Source organism: Ambystoma mexicanum, chromosome 6q (genome assembly GCF_040938575.1).
Source record: "Ambystoma mexicanum isolate Mex_15411 chromosome 6q, UKY_AmexF1_1, whole genome shotgun sequence".
Lineage (NCBI taxonomy): Eukaryota > Metazoa > Chordata > Amphibia > Caudata > Ambystomatidae > Ambystoma > Ambystoma mexicanum.
In genome coordinates this window covers 279,421,093-279,446,600 of record NC_090937.1, presented here as the reverse complement: position 1 = coordinate 279,446,600, position 25,508 = coordinate 279,421,093, and the positions used below count along the sequence as shown (strand labels likewise).

The window sequence follows — 25,508 nt, the reverse complement described above, 5'->3', positions numbered from 1 at the left end:
CAAGATGGCGACTAAATAAGTAAAAGCCACTTTCCTTTCTATGTTAGCATTTAGCACTTGGCATTTTGAAGACAGAAGTCTCATGTAACAGTGTCACTTAGTTCTATGAAGCCTCAAAATATGCAACCAGTTAGTGTGATTTATACGCCATTTACTGTATTGTCAGTGTACTGCATCGGCCCCTATAATCCTTTTACTTGCCTAATAAGTTGCAATCCTATTTGGTTTGAAGTAACCTGATGTGGATACAGAGCATTTGCTACTTTCCATTTTGTAATAAACATACCATATAGATATTTTGTTTGGATTGAAGTCTTCTACTAACAAACCAAATTTAAAAAGTGCTCCTTTTTTCTTGAAAAATTGAACAGGTCGAAGAAGTTAGAAAGTTTAACATTTAGAATCATTATATATGTTAACACTTTGCAATAATGCTTGGGAGATATACAAAATGTTTCTCAGTATTTATTTCTACTGGAATCTTAAGTAGTTTTCATAGTGACATTTAGTACAGGCTGTTTTCATACACAGGCTACTACCATCAATAGACTATTACACATTTTGACATTTTATTCCTTTTTCTAATTGCTTTATACATTGGCACCTCACTATCATATATGCCATTCACTGTTGAAATCTGGATTTGTTTGGTTACTAGTCAAGGTGTGAATGTCTAAAGGTGAATCGTCACATGGCGGCTTTATGTGTAACACATAGCCACATCCTGATTAGGGATATTTTATAGTAAACTACTCGTCCATTAAACTAGTTGGCATGCTGTCTAGTACTGGTGTATCTCTGTGCTTAACATGTGTCACTGCTTTGGAAATTATTTACAACTCAAAGGAGAAATCATACTAAAGATTACTGAATATTTTGCATAGATTACTTTTTTAAAATTGTATGTATTTAATGGGGCCGGAGATTAGCAAAGCCAGAGGACTGATGGGGTCAGCAATAGCCCTGCGGAGTGGTGATACTAAGAGAGAGGTATCTAAACACCCGAGCCACCAAACCAGAGCCCGAAAAGGAGATTGGCATGACGAAAAGAGAACGTTTTTTAACTTTTTCCTAAAAGTTGTCAAATCACTAGTACAATGAATGTCAATAGGGAGAAGGTTTCAAAGCTTAGCACAAGTAATACCACAGGAGTGACCAAACCCTTTAGAAAGTCAGAAGCAATTGATAACCATAGAGTAGCGCAACACTGCTCTAGGAGACCTGGAGGAAGAGAACTGTCTGAAGTGTTTCTTAAAAACTCTTAAGTACCAAGGACGAGTATGCTCGTCCTTTGTGCATAGACTTCAATAATAGCCTGGCACTTAAGGGTTGTAATGAGAAGCTCGGCCATGTAGGACTGTGTTGGCTAAAGTCAGAAGCTTAAACTTTATCTGCGATCTTACTAGGAGCCAATAAAGTTTTTGTAAGACAGAGGTGATGTGATCTCGCTTAAAAGAACCTGTCAAAATATGAGCAGCCATATTCTGGATCACTTGAAGCTTTTGGAACAAAGATTTTATCACCTCTGCGTACAGGGCATTACATCTAAATGAGCAGTAATGATGACACATGCAATAATAGCTGTGTGGTTTTCTGAAAGGAGTGGGCAGATCTGTCTGAGTGTCATCAATTGGAAATGAGAAGACCTGATTACTTTTTTTATATGAAAGATAAATAAAAGGGAGAAATCCATCAAGACCCCTAGGGCCTGATTCATAGAAGTGTTTTATAATGGCACAATCCCATAGGAAAACGTTCCATGAATCAGGCCCCTAATGTTTTGACTTGCGCTTGCATTCTGATGTCATGACCAGCTAGCGTAAAGTGAGGGTATGTAATCAGTGGCTTAGCAAGTTTAGACGGTGGGGCCACCAGCAAGATATCATCCTTGTCTCCATTCAGCGCAACCAGTTTTCTGACATCAAGCATTCGATGAGGGCAAAAAGATTCTGAATATGTTGCATATTGGTAACAAGTCTGGGCCAAGTTGAAACACTATCATGATATCATCTGCGTAATACTGGAACACAACCCCATGATTCAGAAGAATGTGATGTAGTGGTTTTAAGTAAATATTAAAGAGGGTGGGCGAGATACAAGATCCCTGGGGCACCCACAGCCTACTAGTTCGGCCTGAGACATGATTATTCATAATAATGTGTGACAATTTGTTACAGAGAAAGAAACCAATCCAATTAGTGGATTCAGCTGATACTCGGACAACAACTACAACCCGCTGTAGTAAAATAGAATGGTCAATGGTGTTGAAGGCTGCTGAGAAGTCAAGAAGCATCAACACGCCTGCTTGGCCATGGTCCATGATCTGCAGTAAAGTGTCCTGAGTATTCATCATAGGCAATTCCGTACCTCTGCCTGGTCAGAAGCGTGACAGGTAACTACCCAGCAAAGAGGAGTTTTCAGTGAAATGTTGAAGTTGATGAGTGGCAACACAATCTAGCATTTTCAGTTCAAAGGGAAATTGGTTATAGGACGATAACTAGCATTTTTCTTTTTAAAAACGTTTGGTTTGCATTCAAACCTTTCATCTTAATTTACTTGTGATCTTTACTCAATTTACAAAGGGAGTGCTATGGGAGCTTTGTCCTTTTTTCTTACTTCTTGTTTTCTTTCCTCGTGTATCTGTGTTGTCATACTCATCTATTGTTCATGATGTTGTGCCAAAATGATTTTAGGGCAAACACCAGTTTTTTCTCATTCCCGGATATCATCTTCGCCCAGCGATCTTCAGGTGTTAGTACAGTCTCAGTGTTCATGAACCATTCTCTCGATTGTTGTCTTTTTTCATTCAATGCCGGGCATATCATGATTATGTGATGTAAACTCACGGTCATCTTGGGATTCTTGCAAAATCGACAGTGTTTTTTGCTTATAGGAATTTGTTTTCTGGCTGCCATTATTTCTCGTGTCGGGAGGATGTTCAACCGAAGTCTCATAAATGTATCTCTGATTTTTGAAGACAGAAATATTTGCAGGTATGAAGGTAGTTGGTTAATTCTTCTGTTATCAAATGGGTTGTGTATGTTATGCCGGTATTTGTTTTTCTCTTGGTTTGTCTTCATCCAGTCATTCTCTTTTAGTTTTATTTTCGCTTTTTGAGGTCTCTCTAATAACATTTCCATCGATATATCTTGCTCTTCTCTTTTCTCTTCTGTCGCTGTTTTCCATTTTTCTAAGGCATGTTCTCTGTTGCAATTTTTCCCCGTTCTGAGTATTTCCAGGGGTGGGGTATTGGTTTTGGTCATAATTTTCCTGTAAAGTTGTTTCCATGAGGCAATGGATTTGAGCGATTGAAGTGCAAGTTCTGCTCTAATTTGTGTGATGGGTAGTGAATTCGGCAGGTTTAGTACTTTTTTCCAGAAGCACCCTTCTAGTATGTCCCAGATGTTGGGGTTGATATTTATCATGGTTTCTGCTCCGTATGTTATTATGGCCGTTACTTTTTGTTTGTAGAATGTAACTACTGGGGTCATTGAGAATTTTCCGTGCTTTCGGTGGATTATTTTCACCTTTGCCGGGCTAAGGATAAGGTTTTTTCTTTGAGTTGTACGGCCCATTCTTCTTCTGTTAGTGATTGGGAGATCCATATTCCAAGGTATTTTATGGTTTTTACTGTTTCCATTTTTTCCCTTCCTATATGGAAAGACGGGTGCTGGCGATTGATCTTATTTTATTCTTTAGAGACATGACTTTCGTTTTCTTCGTGTTTATTTCCAGTTTATTCTTTGTCATGTATGTTTCTAGTTTTTCTAGTGCAATCTGCAATCCTCTTGGTGTTTTTGCGAGAAGCACTATATCATCAGCATACATAATGCAGGGTATGGCTGTATTGTTTATTTTTTGAGGATTTATTTGCGGTGTGTAAATGTTTGTTTCCAGATCGGCCATGTAGAGGTGGAATAGTGTAGCTGCTAATGGGCATCCCTGTTTTAGGCCATTTCATGTTTTGATTTGTTCCGTGAGTGAGCCGTCCCTCGATAGTCTGACTCTCACGCTGGTGTCCCCATATAAAAGTTTAATCGGTTCGATAATGTCAGTTGGGCCTTTCCATACAATCAGTTTTTTCCATAGAATGTCTCTGCTCACAGAGTCAAAGGCTAGCCGTAGGTCTACAAAGGCGGTGTAAATTTGTATTTTGTTTCTTATGGCTTCATGTTTCAATACATTTAGTAGAAATAGATTGATATAAGTGCCGAGTGTTTTGATGAATCCGGTTTGTCTCGTTGCATATTTCTTTTCTTTATTTGCCCATCTGTCCAGTTTTCCTAGTAGTATTTTTGCGAAAATCTTGCCCAAAGGGTCTAAAAGTGCCAGAGGTCGATAGTTTTGTGGTTCTTTTGTGTCTCCATGCTTGAATATGGGTATTATAACGGCTTGTGTCCATGTGTTTGGAATTTTTTGTGTGTTTTGTATCATCTTGAAGATGCACTCGCATATCGCTGTCCAGACTACTGCATTCTGCTTGATTATCATGTTGGAAAGGCCATCTGGACCTGGGGCTCTGGAGGTGTTTAGGGTACTTATTGCCTTTTCTAGATCTTCATGGTCCCATTGCCATTGCCATGCTTTCTGTTGTGTGTTATTTTCTTCTTTCGTTGAATCATTGTTTCCATAAATCTCTTTAAAATATTCCGGCCATCTTGCTTCTGGTACATCAGTGACCATGCTGTTCTGTGTTTGTGTTTGATCGTGTAATAACAACCATAGTTGTCTCATGTTTCTGTTCTTTAGAGTCAGGAGCATTTTCTCTGCGTCATCTTGTATTATCATAGCTTTGTTGTTCTTTATCCAATTTCTGCATTGTTGTTTTGCTGTTTTAATTTCCTTGTCTTTATCCAGTGGATTTTGTTTCTTTATCCTCTTTATTTTTGCCCTCAATTCTCTTTTCTTTCTCGTTATATGCGTGGGTGTGTTTCTTTGTTATTTGCTTTCCATTTGATGTATTTTGACATCTGTATGGTAAAGTAGCCCTCCATAATTGATTTTTTCTAATTCATCTAGTGTTGAGTTATGTATTATTTTTGGCAGTTCTTCAATTTTTTTCCAATTCTTAATCTGTTTTTTCCGTTGTTTATTTCGATTTTTGTTGGGTCCAGTTTTTTTTTGTGCCATTTTTCCAGTGTTCCACGATCTTTCTATTATGTAGTGGTAACTTGCTTCTGTTTTGACATTTCTGGATTCCCTCAGTTCTTCATGTATGTTTTCAGTCATATAGATGTAGTCAATTATGGCAATGGACTAGCCTCTTGCCCAGGTTTCCTTTTGCCTTCCAGTTATTGTATCGATGCTATCCAATCTTCTTAAGTTCCTGCATAGTAGTTCTTTGGTCCAGCATTTGGCTCGGGGTGACAGATGAAATTTTTCTATTTCTTCTCCTTTTTCGTTAAATATGTGGATATTTAGATCTCCACATAATATAAATTCTGTCTCATTATATTTTCCTTTGGTGTTATCTATTGCTGATGTTACCATATCTATAAATTTCTCATCCGTTATTCCTGCCGGGTTCCAATATAGGTTCATTATCACCCATATGCAGTCCTTCTTGTGATTCACAGTTGGAGGTTCTTTTTCTTTGTTTCCCGTTTTGTGCTTAAGTATTGTAATTTGTATCCACGGGTTTAAGTTTTCATATTCTAATATGTCAATATTTCGTCCATTTTTGATTATAGTTAGAAGTCCAGAGGACGGTCTGCCTTTTTGCTTTTGGATTGCGGGGTTCATTAGTATGGTGTAGCCGTCAGCTATCGGTTGTTGCGTTATCCATGATGCTTGGATGCAGATTATGTCAGCCGATATGAGATTCAAGTTCGTTGTGTTGAATAAATGGCTATGTCCCCGGGTGTTCCATGAGCATAACGTGGTGGTTTGCAGATTGTCTTCTTTTAATTGTTATCTTTTTTGGTTGTATCTTTCTTCTGTATTTATAGGTGAATCGTCTTGCTGCCTCCATATTCCGTATTTTCTGTAGAGGTCGTGACGGTCTTTACAGTCTTTCTTGTTGTTTGTTTTATTCTCATACTTGTCATTTCTTCTCTTATGTTCAGATAATGTCTTCTCATTAGCGTCATCCATTTCGCAACTACTTTCGTTCATGCCAGACTGGCTCCAACTTGATATTTTTTGTTTTTTCCTCCGTTCTATATTTTGCAATTCTTCGATCAAGGTCACTTCGAAGCCTATCTGCTTGCAGATATGTTTATTGTCTAGCATTCTGTTCAGTGTTTTTTCAGATTCGAAGGTGATCTTCACTTGGTCCGTTGTTATTTCATCACAAAATTCTAGTGTTCGTATATCTTTCGTTGTAATTTCTGTCATATTTGGGATAGCTTGTATCAGTTTTAGCGCATTGGAGCGGTTCATGATTAAGTTGTCGCTTTTTGTTGTTGTTGTTCTCTTTATTTTTATTTTCTTTTCTATTTTTTCTGTCTGCTGATTTTGTGGGAGTACAAAGATTGGTAGTTTTATTACTTTTCCTGTTTGGTCTTCGTTTGTTTCATCCTTGTCATTGTTATTTTTGTATTCCCTTGTTGGTGTGAATTGATTATTTGCATCTGCTGTTGTTTCGTTGTCATCTTCCCATTCAATTTTTGATATTTCATCAAGTGTCATTTCATATCCGGATTCTTCCAGGTTTTGGTCTTCTTCTGGATGCTCTTCTTCGTATTCATCTATCATAATCAAAGATGTCTCTGCCATTTCTATTTGGGCTTATTCAGATTGATCAATTTCATCTTCCGTATAAGTTGATAGGTTGATTAGTTCATCTATTTGTATGACTTCATCGTTGTGGGTTAGACCTATCTTGTTCTCTTTGGGTTCGATGTTTTTTTGTTTGTTCTGCTGTGATAATTTGTTCATTTTTGGATGCAGTTCTTTTGGGGGATTCGTCAGGTTTCTTAAGAAAGCGTGTGATCCTTTTTGCCTTTTTTTTATTGGGTGTTATTCCTTTTTTATCTTGTTCTCTGTTGAGTTGAGTCTTGTTTCCTTTCGCAAAGATTTCATACGTTTCTTTTCCTTTCCGATCGATTATAGGTTTCTTGTCATCGATTGGTTTGCTTTCCTTTTTTCCGTTGTCTCTATCTATGTGGTTGTTTGTATTCATCACTTTAGGGGGTTCCCCAGTAAGGTCGATTAAATTTATTTCTACGGAGGTGAAATTGCTTTTTGCTTCTTGTCTTTCTGCAGTCTTTGGGGATCGCTGTTATCTACCCCTTTATGCCATATGGACGTGTTGCTTAAACTGTGGGAATTTGAAGAAGGCATCTGCTTTGGTTTTTCTTGGTTTCCTTGTGTCATCATTGTAATTAGTGCGTGAGTCAGATCTGTTTTTTCGGCTCTGTCGCTGTGTGCGATGTCAAATAGCCTAGTTTGCCATAGGTGGCTGTTTTGTGCTCCGATATCTAGTCGCTCAAGTATTTTAATCATACATTGTTCTAAGTAGCTTTGTTTTGAATGGATCAATGCAATGAGTGTTGTTTGGTCTTTTATTGAATCTACTAGTGCCTCTTGCAGCTTCATGTATGGCAATAATGATTGTGTTGTAGTTGTGATCAGCATATTTTGTAGGTCTAGCATTGAAGTCGGTATAGATGCTATTTCTTGTTCAGTATGTTGATCGCATCTGCATTTGTCTGATAATTCTTGGTTTGGATTTTGTGTTTCTTCGCATTCGATTTGCCAATCATTTTTGTTTTGTGATCTTCTGTCGTTGTTGTGGGTTTCTTGTTCTTTTGGTGTTAGTGCTTTTCCTTTTTGTTGCTTTTGTATCCAAGTGTCTGTCTCTTTTTTCTTTGCGAGTGATGATGGGCTGCCGAAGACCTCTTTTCTTCTTTCATGATTCTTCATTAGGTTTTCAATTTCTGTTATATCATGGGATAATCTTGCGGTTTTAGGATTTGTCTGCTGGTTTTTCTTTGAGTCCAGTTGTTGCGAGTGTCTACGGCTTTCGTATAGGGCCTGCCATTTCTTTTGTGCTTTGGCAGCCTTTTCCTGCTGGATTACGATTTTTCTTTCTTTTTCCTCCTTTCCTGCTTGTAGGGCCGGCAGCTTTGTAATCTTCTCAATGTCCTTTATCCCATCCTCCTTCTTTATTTTGATTTGGTTCTTTTGAGCAGGGGTAGTATTGTCGATTCGTCCTACATTCATGGACTCTTTTTTTTCCATTTTCATGTCTGCTGTTACTAAGTTCTCGTTTTTGCTTTTTGTTACAGGCTTCTCTTTTAGTTCGGATGTGTTTTGTACCTTTTTAATTGGGGAGATGAACTTCATATCTGCTTTCGAGATTGGAGGCGAAGGTTCTCTGGTGTTTCCGTCGCATTCATTTGTTGGTGCTATTATTTGAATTCTTTCTGTTGCTCCGCTTGTATTGGTATCGCTTTCGGTAATTTTTGGTGATTCTTCGGTATTACATTCTCTAGGGCTAGTATTTTTGTTGCTACCGCAGTGTTTGGTCATTACATATTGTAGTTCTGGCGTCTCCATTGTCTTTCTTCTGAGATTCATGTGCGGGGGTGTTAGTTTAACGGGTTTCCCGCGCTTTGTTGTTCGTGTCATTCGAAGAGTGAGTTTTTAGAGATGCACACTTTTTTGCCCGTTCGGGCACTGTAGGGTATGTTTTCCTCTTGTATATAGTTTTTAGTTACTGTTTTGTGGCTTATGTTTTACTTATCGTGGGCGTAAGTTGTTTTTTTTTTTTATATTCATGAAACGAAAAGTTGAGTTCTTGAATGCCAATTTCCGGGGCTTTCTCCTGTGTGTGCCTCCCAGATGTGAGGAATCACCCACGTGGACCTGGTGGCGAGACTGGGGTTCAGTTGAGCATGTAGTGTAGCCGTAGAAATCTTCCTGACAATGCAACGCCCAATAGTACCAAAGGACTGTTTAGAAGGGGAATTGCCCGGAAGATTATGGTGAGTCGGAACACAGCTGCCTAGACAGAGAACACAGTGTCAGGAGTTTGGTTCACGAAGCAAACAAGAGAAAAACAATAACTGAGCAAACCAAAGTACTCACGTAGAGAGATGCCTCTGAGCAATGATAGCAAGTCAGAACTGAGCAGAAGGCCAGAGATATCCAGGCAACCAGTCTTAGTGCTTGTCCGTGAAAAATGTTCCAGCAGTGGAAGTGGAAACCCAGAAGAAATAGGATGTCCGTCCGAGGAGCGTGGTTCCAAAATAAGGACAATCCAACCTAAACCTGCACCCGCCGGCACGCGGACGCCTTTAGGGAAATGGAAGTCCGTGTCAAGTTCCCAAAGTGAATGTGTTCCTTGTGACAAGTTCCCAAAGTGATGCGTTCCATGTGACAAGTCCCCAAAAGTGAAAAGAGTTCCTTTCTGGATGAAGAGGAGAGTTCGTGCTTGCAAAAGGACCGTGGACAAACAGATGAATGATTCTGTGTATCAGGGCGTGCAGGAAGTGAGTTCCGAGGCGACAAGACCGAAAAACGTAAGACAAGATGGATGGTCGTTCGTTCCGAAGTCAAAGAATACCAGGTATCAAGTACGAGGCCAGGGGTTTCCAATATCAATCGGTAGGGCAAAACAAGGTTGTGGTTCAAGGCAAGAAGTAACAACAAAAAGAGAGCTCCAAAGTGACAAAATTCAGAAGCAGTGTTCCACGGTCAGGGCGGAGCTTTATACAGAATCACGTGACCGCGAGGAGAACGTTGCACACGCCGTAGTTGTGCACGTACATGCTCAGACAACCAGCGTTTCCAAGGCAACCCCCAGCTTTGTCGGAGGGTTTGGAAACGTGAGGAGAAACGCTTCGGCTCCAAAGGTCTCGGGGATTCGGGACTTGTATGTTTGGCATAACATTTGGCGGTACGGGGAGCTGGTTTCCTGACACCGGATCGTTGTTGCGTATAGTGGATCAAAGGCTAATTGCCCACAGTCTCCACTATATACTTTCTGTCTTCCCTTCTAGATTTGGGGACAGTTCAATGTGGCTCAGACTGTATTGATTTCAGCGTCTTATCGTCTTGCCAACGCCGCCAAACAGTCGCACAACAGTCACTGGCCTTTACCCCTGTCAGGCTTAATGCCGCAAGGGTGGTGGCCCCGGTGTTATGAGGGCGTTGGAAAACACATGATTGGTCATGTGTCACAGTGGCTCAGCCTCCTCCAGGAAGTGAGCGGGTGCCGGGTGCCGGCAGGAGCACAAAGGCAGCTCGCAATGCCGGTTCCTAAAACGTGGATCCTTCGAGTAAGTAAAATCAGTTCTTCAATTCAGGCAGCACACACCGCTTGGCAGGAAGCCCCGGTGTTATGAGGGCGTTGGAAAACACGTGATTGGTCACGTGTCACAGTGGCTCCGCCTCCTCCAGGAAGCGAGCAGGTGCCGGCAGGAGCACAGAGTCAGCTCGCAATGCTGGTTCCTAAAACGTGGATCCTTCGAGTAAGTAAAATCAGTTCTTCAATTCAGGCAGCACACACCGCTCGGCAGGCAGCCCCGGTGTTATGAGGGCGTTTGAAAACACGTGATTGGTCATGTGTCACAGTGGCTCCGCCTCCTCCAGGAAGCGAGCGGGTGCTGGGTGCCCGCAGGAGCACAGAGGCAGCTCGCAATGCCGGCTCCTAAAACGTGGATCCTTCGAGTAAGTAAAATCAGTTCTTCAATTCAGTCAGCACACACCGCTCGGCAGGCAGCCCTGGTGTTATGAGGGCGTTGGAAAACACGTGATTGGTCACGTGTCACAGTGACTCTGCTTCCTCCAGGAAGCGAGCGGATGCTGGGTGCCGGCAGGAGCACAGAGGCAGCTCGCAATGCCGGTTCCTAAAACGTGGATCCTTCGAGTAAGTAAAGTCAGTTCTTCAATTCAGGCAGCACACATAACTAGCATATTCCTCTGAACTAAGGCCACTGAAGTTGGTTACAGGATCTCCAAGACATTCATGTAAAACAAAAAGGAGTTGGGTTGTGAGTTGTTCTGACTGTGCCTGACACATATGGGTTTGCTAAGGTAATTGGAAAAGACCAGTATGGCTGCTTAGGATAGGAAGTTGTGACCACCAACTCTAGGTCATTTATATTGAGCAAAAGGAAGAAGCACCATCTCTAAAGTTCCCCTGGTATCAGAAAATTCATATATCTCCTCAATCTTTGTTGTCTGTAATTCTTATTATATAGTTCAGTTTAAAGAACTTCACTCTTAACAGTGTGTACAATGACATTATATTGACTGTTATTTTCAAACAATCAATGCACATTGTATGAATATCATATAATTCACATAATAGTTATCAAATGCACAGTATAGTCACCATCATGACCATGTGTTTTGCCCGAATGGCCTTTTCAAAGCTAATACAATTGATTCCTAAAGTGCAATAGTAATAGCATATAGTTATTTTAGATCCATTTATTATACCAGTGTGTTCACATGAACTGGAAAAGAAAAAGACAATTACGTTTTTGTTTCAAGGGATTGATCATTAAGGTTACGGGTCCACATTTGGTAAAAATGAGCATATACAATCTGCTCACCTGAATATACACTGAATGCAATCAAATTATTGCCTGTATTAGGATCCTTGAATTTATTGTAAGGTTGAAATTCCAAATGAACATCTGTGAATAGAAGAGTATTGGTGTTTGTCTAATACCCTTTGTAAATATAAATGATGGAAATTAAATTTGTAAAACCATCTACAGTTATGGATTTCGTCTTAAAGGTAAGTTAATTGTCCCAGTTTATTGTGTGCTAGTTCTTTTGTTTTTCATCCGTCATTTCTCAATCTTATCTAAACAGAGGAAATATAGTTGTAATCAACATTTGCCTCATATCTAGTCCCTAATAAAATATTAGCAGTTGTTAAATATCTGTAGACTTCCTTGATTAGGATGGATGAATGGTTTCATCCCTCTGCTGTTTGGCATTAGTTGGGGGCTCTGCATGGCCATTGCCAATCTTAATTCTGATATTATGAATCTTTTATCTAAAGAAGATCTGCACCTTATTACACCTAGAAGTACACAAAGGTTGGGTAGGGGAAGGGTGAACCAGGGATTCCTCAGACTGTTTTATATCTTGAAGATTTATTTTGAAGAGTCGGTAGCGAAGTCAATCTGGGATGCATGGTATAGTTTCTTTGCCTCTTGAATGGTGGCTTTATATTTAGCGCAACCTCTCTTAAGAGATCTAAATACATCCTATGTGGGATTTCTCCTTCAATTACGTTCGATACAGCAAATCAAGTCCCTGAGATCATTAAGCTTTAATGTGAATAATTTGTTTTCCAAATACTTAGGTTTAAAGGTTTTCGTTTGAAGTTGCACAAAGGATTCAATAGCTTCAGTCAAGATGGTATTATGAGTGTTGACTTTATTTAATAATTAATGATTTAGTTTACTTTTCATCTTTATTTACAGACACTGGATATTTTGTTCAAATTATAGTGCAGCTACAGTGTATGGGCACATTCATTCTGAAATTAATTTGAATAACTTTATGAACCTTGAAAAAGAATGATTCAGTTCAAAACACATTGATCTTGTTTTTGTAACTTTGTTAGGATGTGTATCTGGACATAAACCAGGTACTTTTCCAGCTCCATTTTCAACTTATTCATGAAATGTTCTGTTTTTTAATTGAAAACAGATGATGGTTAAAATTCACTTTATTCCAAGTGCCCACTGAGTTGGATAAATCAATTTATATTGTAGTCATATTGAGAATGTTACACTTTTCTTACTGAACAAAGCACATTATTGAAAGGTAGAATAACCATATAAAACATATCCTTTTGAACATGTTTGAAAAAAAACCTATGAAAAAGGGGAAGAGGACAAATAGCAACAATGAGAGTTCCTGTTACTTTGCATAAAATCAAAGAGTATTTTGGGAGCATAAGAATGACCAGAGTTATTTGACAAATATGTCTATGATGAAAGGGTTGGTTGCTTGAATCACTAACTGCATAATGAACAATATGCTTGGTGCTCATTTAGTTTTTCGCAACCGTAATTCCTATAACAAAGGTTTTTCAGCCAGAAACCACCCATATTCATTTGGAAAGCATCTGGATTTTGATGCGTGGATAAAATGGCTGCAATTCCTTTGGGGTCCAATAGCAGTCCTGAGTCTCATTTCCAGAGATAATACTTTCTCACCCCAAAACAGATAGCCTCACAAAATATTAGATCATAAAGATATATGTGCATATGGGGGACATGCACATGCCCAGTAACCAATGCACAGATATTCTCAGAAAATAAAATCTATAGGTTATGTGTGTGTATATTCCAGAGTCTGAATTATGGTCAAGTTAGACTGTCATAGAAAAGGGACATTTTAGATGGGTTAATCGGGGTGAGCCCAATAAAAAGGAAATGCAGAGAATTCTCACTTGTGTTAGCGCATGTTCTCATTATAGAAGATATGATGCTGTGTTAGGATGTCACTCAAAGGAGGTGTAAATTGTACAACAAATAGGTGGTTAATATTTAGCTCCTCCCTATCCCCTAGGTGGGGATTTCAAGAGGCAGACGGGGGCCCTAGGGAGGAAGAGGGTGTCAAGATTCCATTTGGGCCAAATAAGAGTCTCATTTTTTGGTCTTCGCCTCATTCTACAGGTAGTTCTAGCTCATTCTACACATTTTGAAAGTGCTCCCTATCTATGTATCCCATACCTTAGCACCCTTCCTTTGACAAAGTCCTGTAGACCCAATGACGGTGGGTACTCTCGACCATGATAGAGTGGCGAGAAAGACTGCTGTTCTGTCATGGTGCCGACTATGCTCAGCAGCACAGCCACAAATACCGCTGGACGGTTAGTTTTCTGAAAATCCTGTGCAAATGGTATGAAGGCAAACCCCCTTTGCATGTAGATTAAAAGCCGGGGCCGTAGTTCCAATTCAGACATCTGTATTCTCCAGCAGATAAGGCACTATAATAGACATGCTTGAATCATAAATGCGTATTGGCTCTACTGTTCTACAATTAGCCTCACACTTGCAATTGGCCTTCCCAGACACTATTACTGATATACCTAAATTTAACCTGAAGGATCTGCTCAGTGTTGATATGCATGGAGCACACAGTGCATCTGGACAGTACCAAAATGTGTTAACGGCAGAAATTGGTCTTGTTCTCCATATTAAGGGCCAGTTGTTGATGTATAAGTAGTATATGTGGGTCAATGAAATCTGCCATTTTGGAACAAATGTGTAAATGATGTCACTGTCAAAGTAAAGGAGACAATTAGGGGACACCTTCAACTTTTTAACTCCTCCACTCTCCTGAGTGTTATACATTCCGTAGAGCAAACAGCGGTGAACTGGGAACCAAAAGAGGCCCTGGAAATACATTTCAAAGTGGCTCCATATTACATATTTTCACAAGACCAACCCTTTTCCTATGGTAAAATTTGGAAATGCCACACAAAAGAGGCCCAGGGTGCAGAGGCCTGTCGGGAAATCTCCAGAGTTCCCTATAGGCCAGTCCAGCCCTGAGAACAAAGCATTTGAACCATGTTCGTTCTCAGCAGAAGGGATGCCACAATTGTGTAACTTTCTTAACTTGCCAGCAAACTTATTTGACCAACAAGTGGTGAAGGGTGTACAGATTTAAAAGGTTGTCAATGTTGCGTTACAGTGCCTCTTGAATAGCCGTAAACATATTAGATGCATTAACAATATGGAAGAAAGGCATTTTCTTTTGCAAATCGTAGGCAGACTGACACCCTACACGATAGTTTGCTGTTAGGCTTTATTTTAGGAGAATTAGCACGCGTTTTAGACTGGTTTGCTGTAGTGATTAAGGCCAATACAATTGAAAAACATGTAACACTATCTCAGATAAACACAAAGCTCACGGGACTGTGAACATCCGCCAAAGGATTAAACCCTGCCCCCTTCTCCTGTATTATTATTATTGCACAAGAACTGCAGTTTACCTTGACTACTAAGGGCTTGGCTAGCCAAGACAAGGGCAAAATCTGCTGACGCCATTGGCCTTATCAGGGGTTGGCCCTGGGCCCAGGCTCAGGTTGAATCTGACTAGCTACTGTGTTTGCATTGGCGTCACTGGGACGGTCAAGGCACCTGATCATGTTCTTATTGTGTCTGCTGTGGATATTTATAGAACACATTATCTCTGACCTCTGTTTAATCTAAAAACAACATCATTTCTGCACCCCAAGATTATCCGGAGGGGATTGGATTGCATGGCCTTGCAGGCTTTGGTTAGGTTTTTTCAAAGTAGGGATTTAAAATTTGAGAAGAAAAAGGCATGTTGTTCTGAATGGCTATTACTCAAACATTTAGTGAAACAATGAAGGAACCCATTAGTGCAGCTGTACAACGGGTCCATGATTCTGCAATGGTGCCTTATGGCCCTGTTTATTTCAGAACGTGTACTCATTAGCATATGGGGCCACCTCGCAGCCCATGCACCGTGGGGGCAGGGAGGGGTCGGGGTAGGAGATGTCACATGTCCCGGGGGGAGAGGGAGCACCCCCCTCAGACTTAAAAAAAAAAGAAATAGCTTCTTTTTGAAGTCCCTCTGACTTCATAAATAAATTATTTCCGTTCTGTTCCGTAACGAAAATAATTGTTTTGTGAAGTCAGTGACTTAAAAAAGAAATTATTTCTTTTTGAAGTCATGGGGCTCCCCCGACCTCGAGAGAGAGAGAGAGAGAGAGAGAGAGAGAGAGAGAGAGAGAGAGAGAGAGAGAGAGAGAGAGTTTTTTTTTAGTGGCTAGAATAGCATTTGCAGTCAGTCGAGTCATTTCTCACTGTGGCATGACTTTTTTTTACTGGGAATCTATAATAAAGTACAAATTGGCTAGAAAGGCATTTGGGTGCAGCCAGTCTAGCCATTTCTAACTGTGGCATTGTACATTATTCTGGGCATGTGTCATAAAATAACCATGATAAGTGTTATTGCTTTGACTGGCATTTTGGTGCAACCAGTCTAGGCATGTTCTACTGTGGCATGGCATGTTTCACTGTAATATGTTTATTACATGTCTAGACTGGTCTACATTGTGCAGCCAGTTGTACATGTTTTCATTGTGGCATTGCATTTTTAACAGCAAAGCATTACATTAATTAAAGCATTAATGTTCCTGTGCAGTGTTGATGACTTGCATGTATTGGATTTTTGGATTGGTGCTACCCTACAAAACAATTGCAAACGGTCTGGCTTTTTAGATAATTTTTCTCGGAAAGTGTGCTCTATTATGTACCATTGTAACCCATTATTCAAACATTTATCTTGGGCCACCACACATATCCCCTTTGGCTGGTGTAGGCTGCCTTGCTTCGCTTGGTCCCTCCGGTATATTTGCAGGAAATGTTTATGTCCCTTCAATTGAAAATTTCACCATCTGCCACTGGGGGAGTGACTGATGGGTAAATGGTTATGAATGTGCGTGCGCCAGCTAGGGGCAAGGGGCAATGGAACATTAATGTTTTCATAAATGTTTTACTTTCATTTTTAGAAAAGTTAACTTGATGAATGTTAGTACATGGAGAGGTGTTTGGGGATGTTTAGGTTTATAGTGCAAGGCAGCAGGCAGACTATACATTTTCTGTGGCATGGCATTCTTTACTCATATATGGGGCAAGGCCGCTATGATGTGTGTTCTTACATGGGGGTGGATGCATTTGCGCAGCCAAACAAGGAAATGCCTCCTTTCTGTAGAATTGCAGGTTTTATTTGCTTGAGGGCAAAGTCCACTTGAAGAGTATCCTTGAATGGTGATGCAGGAGTTGGGTAGGCATTTGTATAGCCACCAATAACATGCTTTCTTTCTGGAGCAAGAGATTTTTGATAGCATTAAGGGCAAAGCCAACAAGACAATTTTCATATTTGGGGATAATGACAGTGCCAGCATGAACATGTTTTCTTATTGTATCATCTTTTTGCGAAATATTACTGGCCACGTTGGCTGGTACATTTTGGTGCTCTGAGAAAGGAACAGCACTCTTGTTTCTACACTAAGCGAAAGATTTAAGGTTTGACTAAAATACATATTTACAACTTTCTCCTAGTGCAGGGTGTGGCGTGCACCAGCAGCAACATGACCATTGTTTGTATTGCACAAGTGTGGTAGTCCAGGATGGCCTGGAGTAAGGCACGACCAGTGATTTGTTGCCGAGCTTGGGGGGTGGGGGGAAGGAGCCCTCAGCATGGCTCATAGGGGGGCACCCTAATTCTGTGCTACGCCACTGCGTGTACTTAAAATTATAACCTGAGATACATAATTTATGTTGTGCTTTTGACAGGGCACTAGTATAGTCTGTGCTGTCTACCTGATAAGGAGGGAAAGCTTGGACCTGTGATGTTCGGAGAACGTGGAGCTTATGGCTTATAAAAAGTGAGACATCTTTTCAGCCTCCAATCATGGGCATGGCGGCTTTGCTCTGGTAGCACCTGTCAACCACTTGACTAAAAAGGAGTCTTACTTAAATCCAAGCTGTCGACAGACAACCAGCGTGTTCCTCTCGGTCCACCCGTCGTCGCATACTGTGCCCCACTGGCCACTGTGATAGACCTCCAGGCGTCCTTCGTGGCTGCCCTTACCGCCTGCCAGTCTGATGGCACCATCTGTAGCAAGAAAAGGACCCATTAATTAGTTTATTTGCTTTACATTTCACAAACTGGCTCTCTCATCCTATGCTACATGGTCACCATGCTCTCCAGCTGGCCATGAAGCATGCAGAATAGGAAAACACAATCCTCAATGGTCACCAAGGTAACTATAATCATAAACAAATAACAAATGCCTGTTCAATATATTAAGAATACATCAACATTTATTTATACCAGAGGAACAGGAACTTGTTTACTACTTGCCATTCTGAAAGCTCTCAAGAAGCACACTTCTTCCATGGGGGAATTTATACTTCTTCTCAGAGGAAAACTATGGCATTATCCTCCATGGCGTTGTCTTCCCTCCTCCACGTTCCCCCGCAAACCACAGGTGCATTAGTATATGTAAACACACAGATCGAAGGCCGCCTCATACAGGCTTTAGGGCGAGACATAAACTGCTCCACGCCCATTGTTTGCAGACAAAAGGGTGTGAGACAGGGACAGAGCTGGTTACATGGCTCAGACCCCAACTCTTACAGGCTTACATTTTAGACTGGATTAGCCCCACAAATCATAAATTACCTGATGAGCGTTAGAAGTCTTCCAATCCTCTCTCTTGTGGGATAAAGGGAGCTGCAGAGACGCGCAAGTTCTGCCTTATGCGTTAGAGGCAAAGCACTTCTATTGCAATTAAGCAGGGTAAATCATAGCTCTTTCTCTCTCTGTTGGGTGCACTGGGACTAGGCACACTTCCTGAGAGCTAGTCAAAGCTGTCCTGGATCTCTTTTAGTGCAAACTGTGCTGCATGGAATTATTCATTTACCATTGAAACGGTGCTCATCACACACAACACCCCAATGCCAACTGGAACACAAGGCCCTCAATATCTAACCATTTAGGTCTCGTAACTGCTGGGCAATTCGATTTCTGTACCATATGCATCCCTTGAATCCTTAGTGTCAATCTCAGCCTACGCAGTATAAGGGGTCATAGGAGTCCTTAACGTAATGGACTGGATAGAAATTTCTCCTTTCTGGACACAACGCCATCAGCTCTTCTTACGAAAGACTTGGAAAGCTCACACACATATGTAGAGCTCAAGGTACTTCCAGTCTGCCCGCAAAAGCACAAACCATATCTTTCTACCATGTTCCCTCTCCTCCCGACTGAACAGACCCATCCTCTCTCTTCCAGGTCAGTCAGAGTGCCTGGAGACTATGCAAATGGCAGCAGTGTGCTGTACATATCCTACTAACATCAGCCAGTCCTTCCTCTATGTTCCTGTTTGGCAACGTGCCAGATCTTTACCATGGCTAACCTTCATGGGAAGCCTGGGAACCAAAGGTGGCCGGAGTTTCACCGGGTGAATTAGCGCAGAAGTCAAGCAAGTGCCCATTAAAGCATTTTATTTCCATTTTGTACCTAGCATTATTATTATTATTATTATTATTACTATTATTATTATTATGGTATTTATTGAGCATCTACCTATCTTTGAGAAGTAACGGAGCACTTTCCAGAGGTGTACAACAATACGGATATATAACGGAATGCTTTACAGAGGTATACAACAGAACAGATACACAGCAGGGGGTAGGATATAGGGTTACAGCTGTACCGGGTGGCATAGAGGAGAGGGGCGGGTGTCGTCTAGCAAGTCAGGTGGTGCGAGGGGCGATGTGATGGTCTAGGTGTTGAGGAGCAGAGACTCCTTGAAGAGGTGGGTCTTGAGTTCTTTTCTGAATTGTAGGAGTGTGGGGTGAGTCTGGTGCTGACAGGGAGGAGGTTCCATAGTCTTAGGCTGTAGGCAGAGAAGGCTTGTTTTCGGGTCCTTTCCTTTCCTTTTTACAGAGGCAGATTTCAGGTCTGCACGTGTCCTGGCTTCTGGTGGTGCGCTGTCCGCTGTAGATGCTGAGTTTCTCTCTGAGGCAGCTGGGTGACTAGAGGGTGACTGCCTTATAGATGATGCAGTAAGACTTGAAGTTGATTTGTGCGTGCAGTGGGAGCCAGTGAAGGTTGATGAGGGCCAGGGTGCCTAGTGGGGAGGACCTAGTGGTGCCTGCCTCCAATTTATGTAAAAAGACAACTTAAATGTTTGAATATATTGCACATGTATTACCATTTGATACATTTAGCAAAAAAAGTAAACATGTTCACAGATCACTGTTGACTTCCGTGCTGCTTAAGAGAGCTTTAAAGTTGCCTCTCCCTAAAACTAATTATGGAGCCACGCTGAGAAATAAAGAGCGACCCCCAAAACCCTCTAAAGGACCCATTGACCGTATCTGAGCTGTCACCAGTCTTGAGCTGTACCAGGTGACACGAGTTTGAGCTGTGGGAGTGTACTGTGTGAAAGGGGTTTGAGACTTCTCAGACCCCTTATGGTGATGAGTATAGTATCCATACTGTCCCCAGGCTCGGACTGGCCTTTAGGGCAATAGGGAAATGCCCAAACCAAAAACGCAAAATGCTAGTGTGGGGCATTTCTTTGGGACAAAGTGGGTCCCTTTATTGGGCCAGTTTGATTAATTACTTCACCATGCAGCAAGTAGTTCTGACCAGTGTTACTGAAAAAATATTCTATAAAATGCCCAATTTGCATCACATTTGATCAAAAACCGCCCCCCTTGGGTACTACTCAAACAGTCAGTCACAAAAGGAATGAATCACCATTTGCAACTGTGGGCCACTTTTTCATTGGTGCCCGAGACAATTTTCTGCCCCAGTCCGACTCTGACTGTCCCTAACCAGAACCTTGTTGCACATGGTGTGCAATGTATATATTTAATACAAGAGATGGAGGGAGAGAGTGAGGGAGAGAGAGAGAAAGAGAGAGGACGAGAGAGAGGGGGAGGAAGAGAGAGAGCTTGTTTAATGTGCTGTCTGCCTGGCTTCTTCTAATTCCCTTCATTTGGCACTCAACAACTGTGGAATTCTGCAGAGGGGAAGAGACACCAGCCTTTTACTGTTCCTCAGGCAGCTACATGTAGGAACTGTGGTGTTCTACCTTCGACCGTAAAACTCAGCCTGCTTATTGTCTGCCTCACATTGGAAGCACTCAAGGATTTGACGGGAAGATCCAGGGACACGTCTAGTTTGATTGGCCAGCCACCTGTATTGAGGGAAAAGAAAGGAATATAAATATGAAGGAATATAAATATAAATACTTTTGCCCATGTTTTGACAAATAGGAACAATGTGGGTTTTTATTTGAACGAGAGACTGTCGTCAGTTTGCAAGTTGCCTATTTAAAAAAAAAGTACAGCACTGCCTCCACTAGCAATTCAGTCAAAGTATACGTTTCAAAACGGGAATAATCTCTTGTTATTGTGTCACAAAATTAATTCAATCCGTGGTTTAATCCTTGTAAACTCCAATTTAGCAGTACTCATTTCATTAACTTCAGAAGGCTGAAAGGCTGAATCCTACCTGCCCTTTGTTTAATCTTTGATGTAAGGGTTGCTCACCAAAGCTTGCAGGAGGTCCTTTTGCCAAATGAGCTATCTCAACAAAGATTAGTGGGAATGAGGGTTCTCGTGATATCGCACAAATTCTGCAATTTTATGTTTATTTAATTGTTAAAGCATGCTTGTTCATTGGGAACGGATCATGTGCAGAGCCATCCTTACCCTGAGAACCGGCAGAAATTCTGCACAGCCAAAGGAAACATCTCAATTTCCTTTATCCTAATGGAGTGACTGATGTCCCAGCCACTTTATACTCGCATTCAAATCCTGAGGCTGCCGAAATCAGTGTACATGGTTCACTGTTACAAACATTTTAATTTTAAGCTTGAAGTTACAATGCAAATGTTACACTTGTTTTACTGAGCACAGCCATGATCAAATCCTAATAAACCATGCAAATTATTTCCTGATAGAGAATTATTATTGCAAGAGGGACAGTCTAGTACACTCCTATTGTACTCTTTCAAAACACACCTGCGAGAAAGGGGAAGGAGACAAATAGCACCAGAGAGGGTTCCAGCCTGTTTTTCATAACATCCTAGCATTTTGGAAACATGAGAACTTCAAGAAAATCTTTGTATTTGACAAATATGTCTCTGTTAAAAGGGTTGTATTCTTCAAGCATTGAGTACATAATGCATAGTGGGCCTGTGCTCATTTCATTTTTCACAACATTATTAGAAAAAACACGGTGATACTTTAAAAAGGGCCATTCTACAAGGTTAGGACAATTAAATGGTTTTCTTTTTTGCTAGCTGTTTCTGAAACCCCTCCCTCCGACACCCCAAGATAGTTTTTTTTTTAAATCTGATTGTGCAGCTGTTGGTAATGACTGGGGTGGCACTAGCAAATGTGCAACTAGCTGCACAACTCTCACCCACAAAGAAAGAGAGAGAGAGAGAGAGAGAGAGAGAGAGAGAGAAAGAAAGAGAGAGAGAGAGAGAGAGAGAGAGAGAGAGAGAGAGAGACGCAAAGAGAGAAACAAAGTGCAAAGAGACAGTGTGAAAGAGGGCGAGAGAAAGGGATAGGAAGAGAGAAAGGCAGAAAGAGAGCACTAGTTTGGCATTTGAAACAGCTAGTATCAATATAAATTGTTATGAAATAAAAAATTGGCCTTTGGAATAAGGTTAGACAGATTCCGAGAGACAACTTTGTAACTATCTAGAATCCTGAAGCAGTAGGACCCTGCTATATACTCGTTTTTTTGGCTGAGGTGTTGGCTACCAAGAAATCCGCCTTCTCCATCAAGAGCTTAAGTTCACAGGGAGAATGCCACAAAGAGAGTCTTGGCAGGCACGACTATAAAAACATTCAGATCCCATTAAGGATGGTGTTTGGAGACAAGCGATGAGATCAGCGTGGTTCTCTTCAAAAGGCAATTATGGCCAGATTGAAACCATACAGCTGTCCATCTGGCGTGTTTCTGCATACCCACGACAACTTCAGGGCTCACTCCGATAACAAGGTAACAAAGATGAATGTCTATCTTCACTAAAACTGTAGCAGTTTCTTTTCTGCATTAAAACCTTTTTATTTTAATCTATTTTGGTCCATCAAAAAGAAAGCAAATCAAATGCGTTTTCAAAAAAATATATGTATGAAAAAACAGAAATAGAAGAACTGGCCAAATGGACAAAGAGAGACAAGAGCAAGAGATCCTCCTCAACAACGAATGCACATTTAATCTCCGTTCAAATCTGCAGCAAGCCTAGCATCGCCTCATGGGGCCTCATTAGGAGTATGGCGGTAATAGAAAAACATGGTGCTTTTTAAATTCCTTCTGTTTTCCACCTAATTAGGAGTTAGGGTCACATAGGACAATTACAGCATGGGGTCCATAGAAATGTATGATTGGGGTAAATGTGGATTAGTAGCTGCACCCGGTGTCTCATGCACTTAGCTAGCAAGCTCACTCCCTTCCTTGTTTCGCTTTCTCGGTTTCCCTCTCAATATCCCGCCCTGTCTCTACGTCTATCCCTCTCTCTCTCTCTCCCTTTCTCTCCCTTTCTCTCTCTCTCGTTCTGTTTCTTTCTATGTGGGTGAGAGTTGCATAGCCAGCAGGGTAACAGCTGCCCACGCAATGAAAAAAAGAGAGATCTTTGGTGAGGGAGAGTGTAAAAGGAGCAATCAAAAAAGGATATTATTTGATTGTACTAACATTGTACAGTGCCTCTTTTTAACATGTTACAGTATTTATTTCTAATGATCATTCCCAGTATATATGCCAGCCATAATAACGCTGTTACCGCTGTCTTGCTGAGCAAAGCACATTATCAAAATCTAGAATAATCACACACATTATTTTCTGATAGAAGGGTATAATTCTAAGATGTACAGACGGGTACACTCCTCTTGTACTCTTTTCTAATACCCCGATGACAAAGGGGTATTAGAAATAAGGGGCAAATAGCAATATTGAAGTTTCCAACCTGCTTTAAAAAAATTAAAATAAAGAGTATGCTGGGAACATAACAGTGACCACAGATCTTTGTATTTGGCACATATGTCTGTGATAAAAGGGCTATATTCTTGAATTACTAAGTGAATACCCATCCTAATACCAGAATATTTTAAAATGTAAAGGGATAGATTCAGACAGTCTCTGAATTTGGAAATGACAAAAAAGTGGCACTGACAACAGTCACTCCATAGGGGTCGAAAGGCTTACCCAAGATAGTGACTCCTTACCCTGCGCAGAATGTTAGCTAGGTCTTAGGTTAAGGATTGCTGTGAGCATGCTCAGTTCCCAAATGCACAGACATCTTGAGAGAATTATGTATGTAGGCTACTCTGTTTTTCTCGAGGGGGAAGTGCATAATTCACACAATTCTTTGTCTGTCATCGCAACAAACCATGTCCCGTCAAGAGATTCCTTTGGATGAAGACCGTTACAAGTTGTCTCAATTGCTTGACAAATCTATTGACAAATGACTGAGTTTAGATCATTTTAAGTAGATATTCATTGCTTGGCAGACCATATTTCCTATGATAACATAGAACCAAATATTACAGAAGCATAAAAACAATTGAACATATTAGACCTATATAAAAAGCTCTAGGTGGAATTAAGAATTAGCCCGCACAAAGGTCCATTTCTCAACCTTTGGGCAGTGAAAAGGTAGGACGGGATGGCAAATACCACCACAGGGCTAGCCGGCATTTTACCCCAAACCATTGGCTCTTGAAAATGCTTAATGCTGGCCTCTATTAAAACAGGGTTCAAGTAACCTATCGTTGGCCTAGGGTACATGGGATAGACAAACAAAAATTGAGCGAGTGTTTAATACCCTCCACCAGGGAATCAACAGTCAGGCTCAAACTCTTTCACATCCCCGTCTCGGCCCCCACGGGGAGTGCCCCATTGCGGAACTTAACATAAAAATGAATGCCGTTCAGAATGATTCATTGGATCTGGCTATGACTAGCTCGACCGGCCTGAATTCAAGTCAAAGAAAAGCCCCTGTCTGGGATTGCAGCAATCCCTCTAAATTGTTGCATCTGTTATGCACTCCCAATGTAATGTAATGTGAAGTGGCCTTATACAGCGCAATGCTGCCATTTTGGCAGTCTCATTGCACGTGGGAGGTAAGTGAAGTGGTGGTGGTGGTTATTAGTGGGATAGCGCGATAGACACGTGTGAATCCTGACGTGCTGAAGCTTGCTGGCCGGATGTACCAGAGCCATGAGTGTTGGTCTGATGCAAGTGCTTAGTGGTGGAGACACTTGAGTGTGTGCTTTATCCAGAGTGGAGCGCCCAGGATCAATAAATTGGAAGTCCAAGCTGCAAGAATGGGTTAGCCGCTGGTGTTTGGGAGCGAGGGGGGTTGATTGTGCTAAAGGAGTGTTTAGTGATGTTTCTAGGTTTACATGGTATGTTTGTCTACCATGTTCTAGAGCTGATTGTGTGAGTCGTGTAAGTTGGTAAGAGATGGAGGAGTTAGTCATTTAGTGGTGGGAAGGAATCAGAGGTGGGTAGGGCTAGAGAAAATGAACGTTATGGTTCAAGAATATTGTTAGAGTCATCTTGAAATTGGGTTGTAACAAGAGTTCTTGCCATTCAATTTAAAGGGGTACTGGGAGACCGACCCAAAGGAGTCTTATACCTTTCCTCTATTCGCTTGTTATCAGAGAATTTTAGGATCCACCCACAGGTGAACAAGGCCCAGATCATAAAGCCCCTGTTTTAATATTTCTCAACCGTGTATAAGACCCCCCACCCAGGCCAGTTCAATATCTCTTTGACAGAACCATAAGACTGAATAACCCTGGGAAGCCAAGATCCTCTTCCAGAAAGTTAATAGTTTCTTGACCAGGACAACCCTGAGGTGCTTGAATCAGTTATATGTCTTTATAACGACACCTTTTATGTAGAATGCACTTATAACAAGCATTTTACAATGACAAAACATAACAGATTGTTTTTTTTGTTTTTTGGGGGGGAGGTCCCTTTACCCTTTAACCCTTTACCCCACCCGCACA

General features: G+C 41.1%; 1 protein-coding gene across 1 annotated transcript in view; it reads right to left on the bottom strand.

Moving 5' to 3' along the window:
- Positions 1-25,508, bottom strand: part of PRSS12 (serine protease 12) — a 742,297-nt gene that overhangs the window by 379,841 nt on the left and 336,948 nt on the right. The window contains exon 6 of the mRNA XM_069630755.1: positions 17,433-17,574. Coding sequence (XP_069486856.1) covers positions 17,433-17,574 — 142 coding nt within the window. The remainder of the gene's footprint in view (positions 1-17,432; positions 17,575-25,508) is intronic.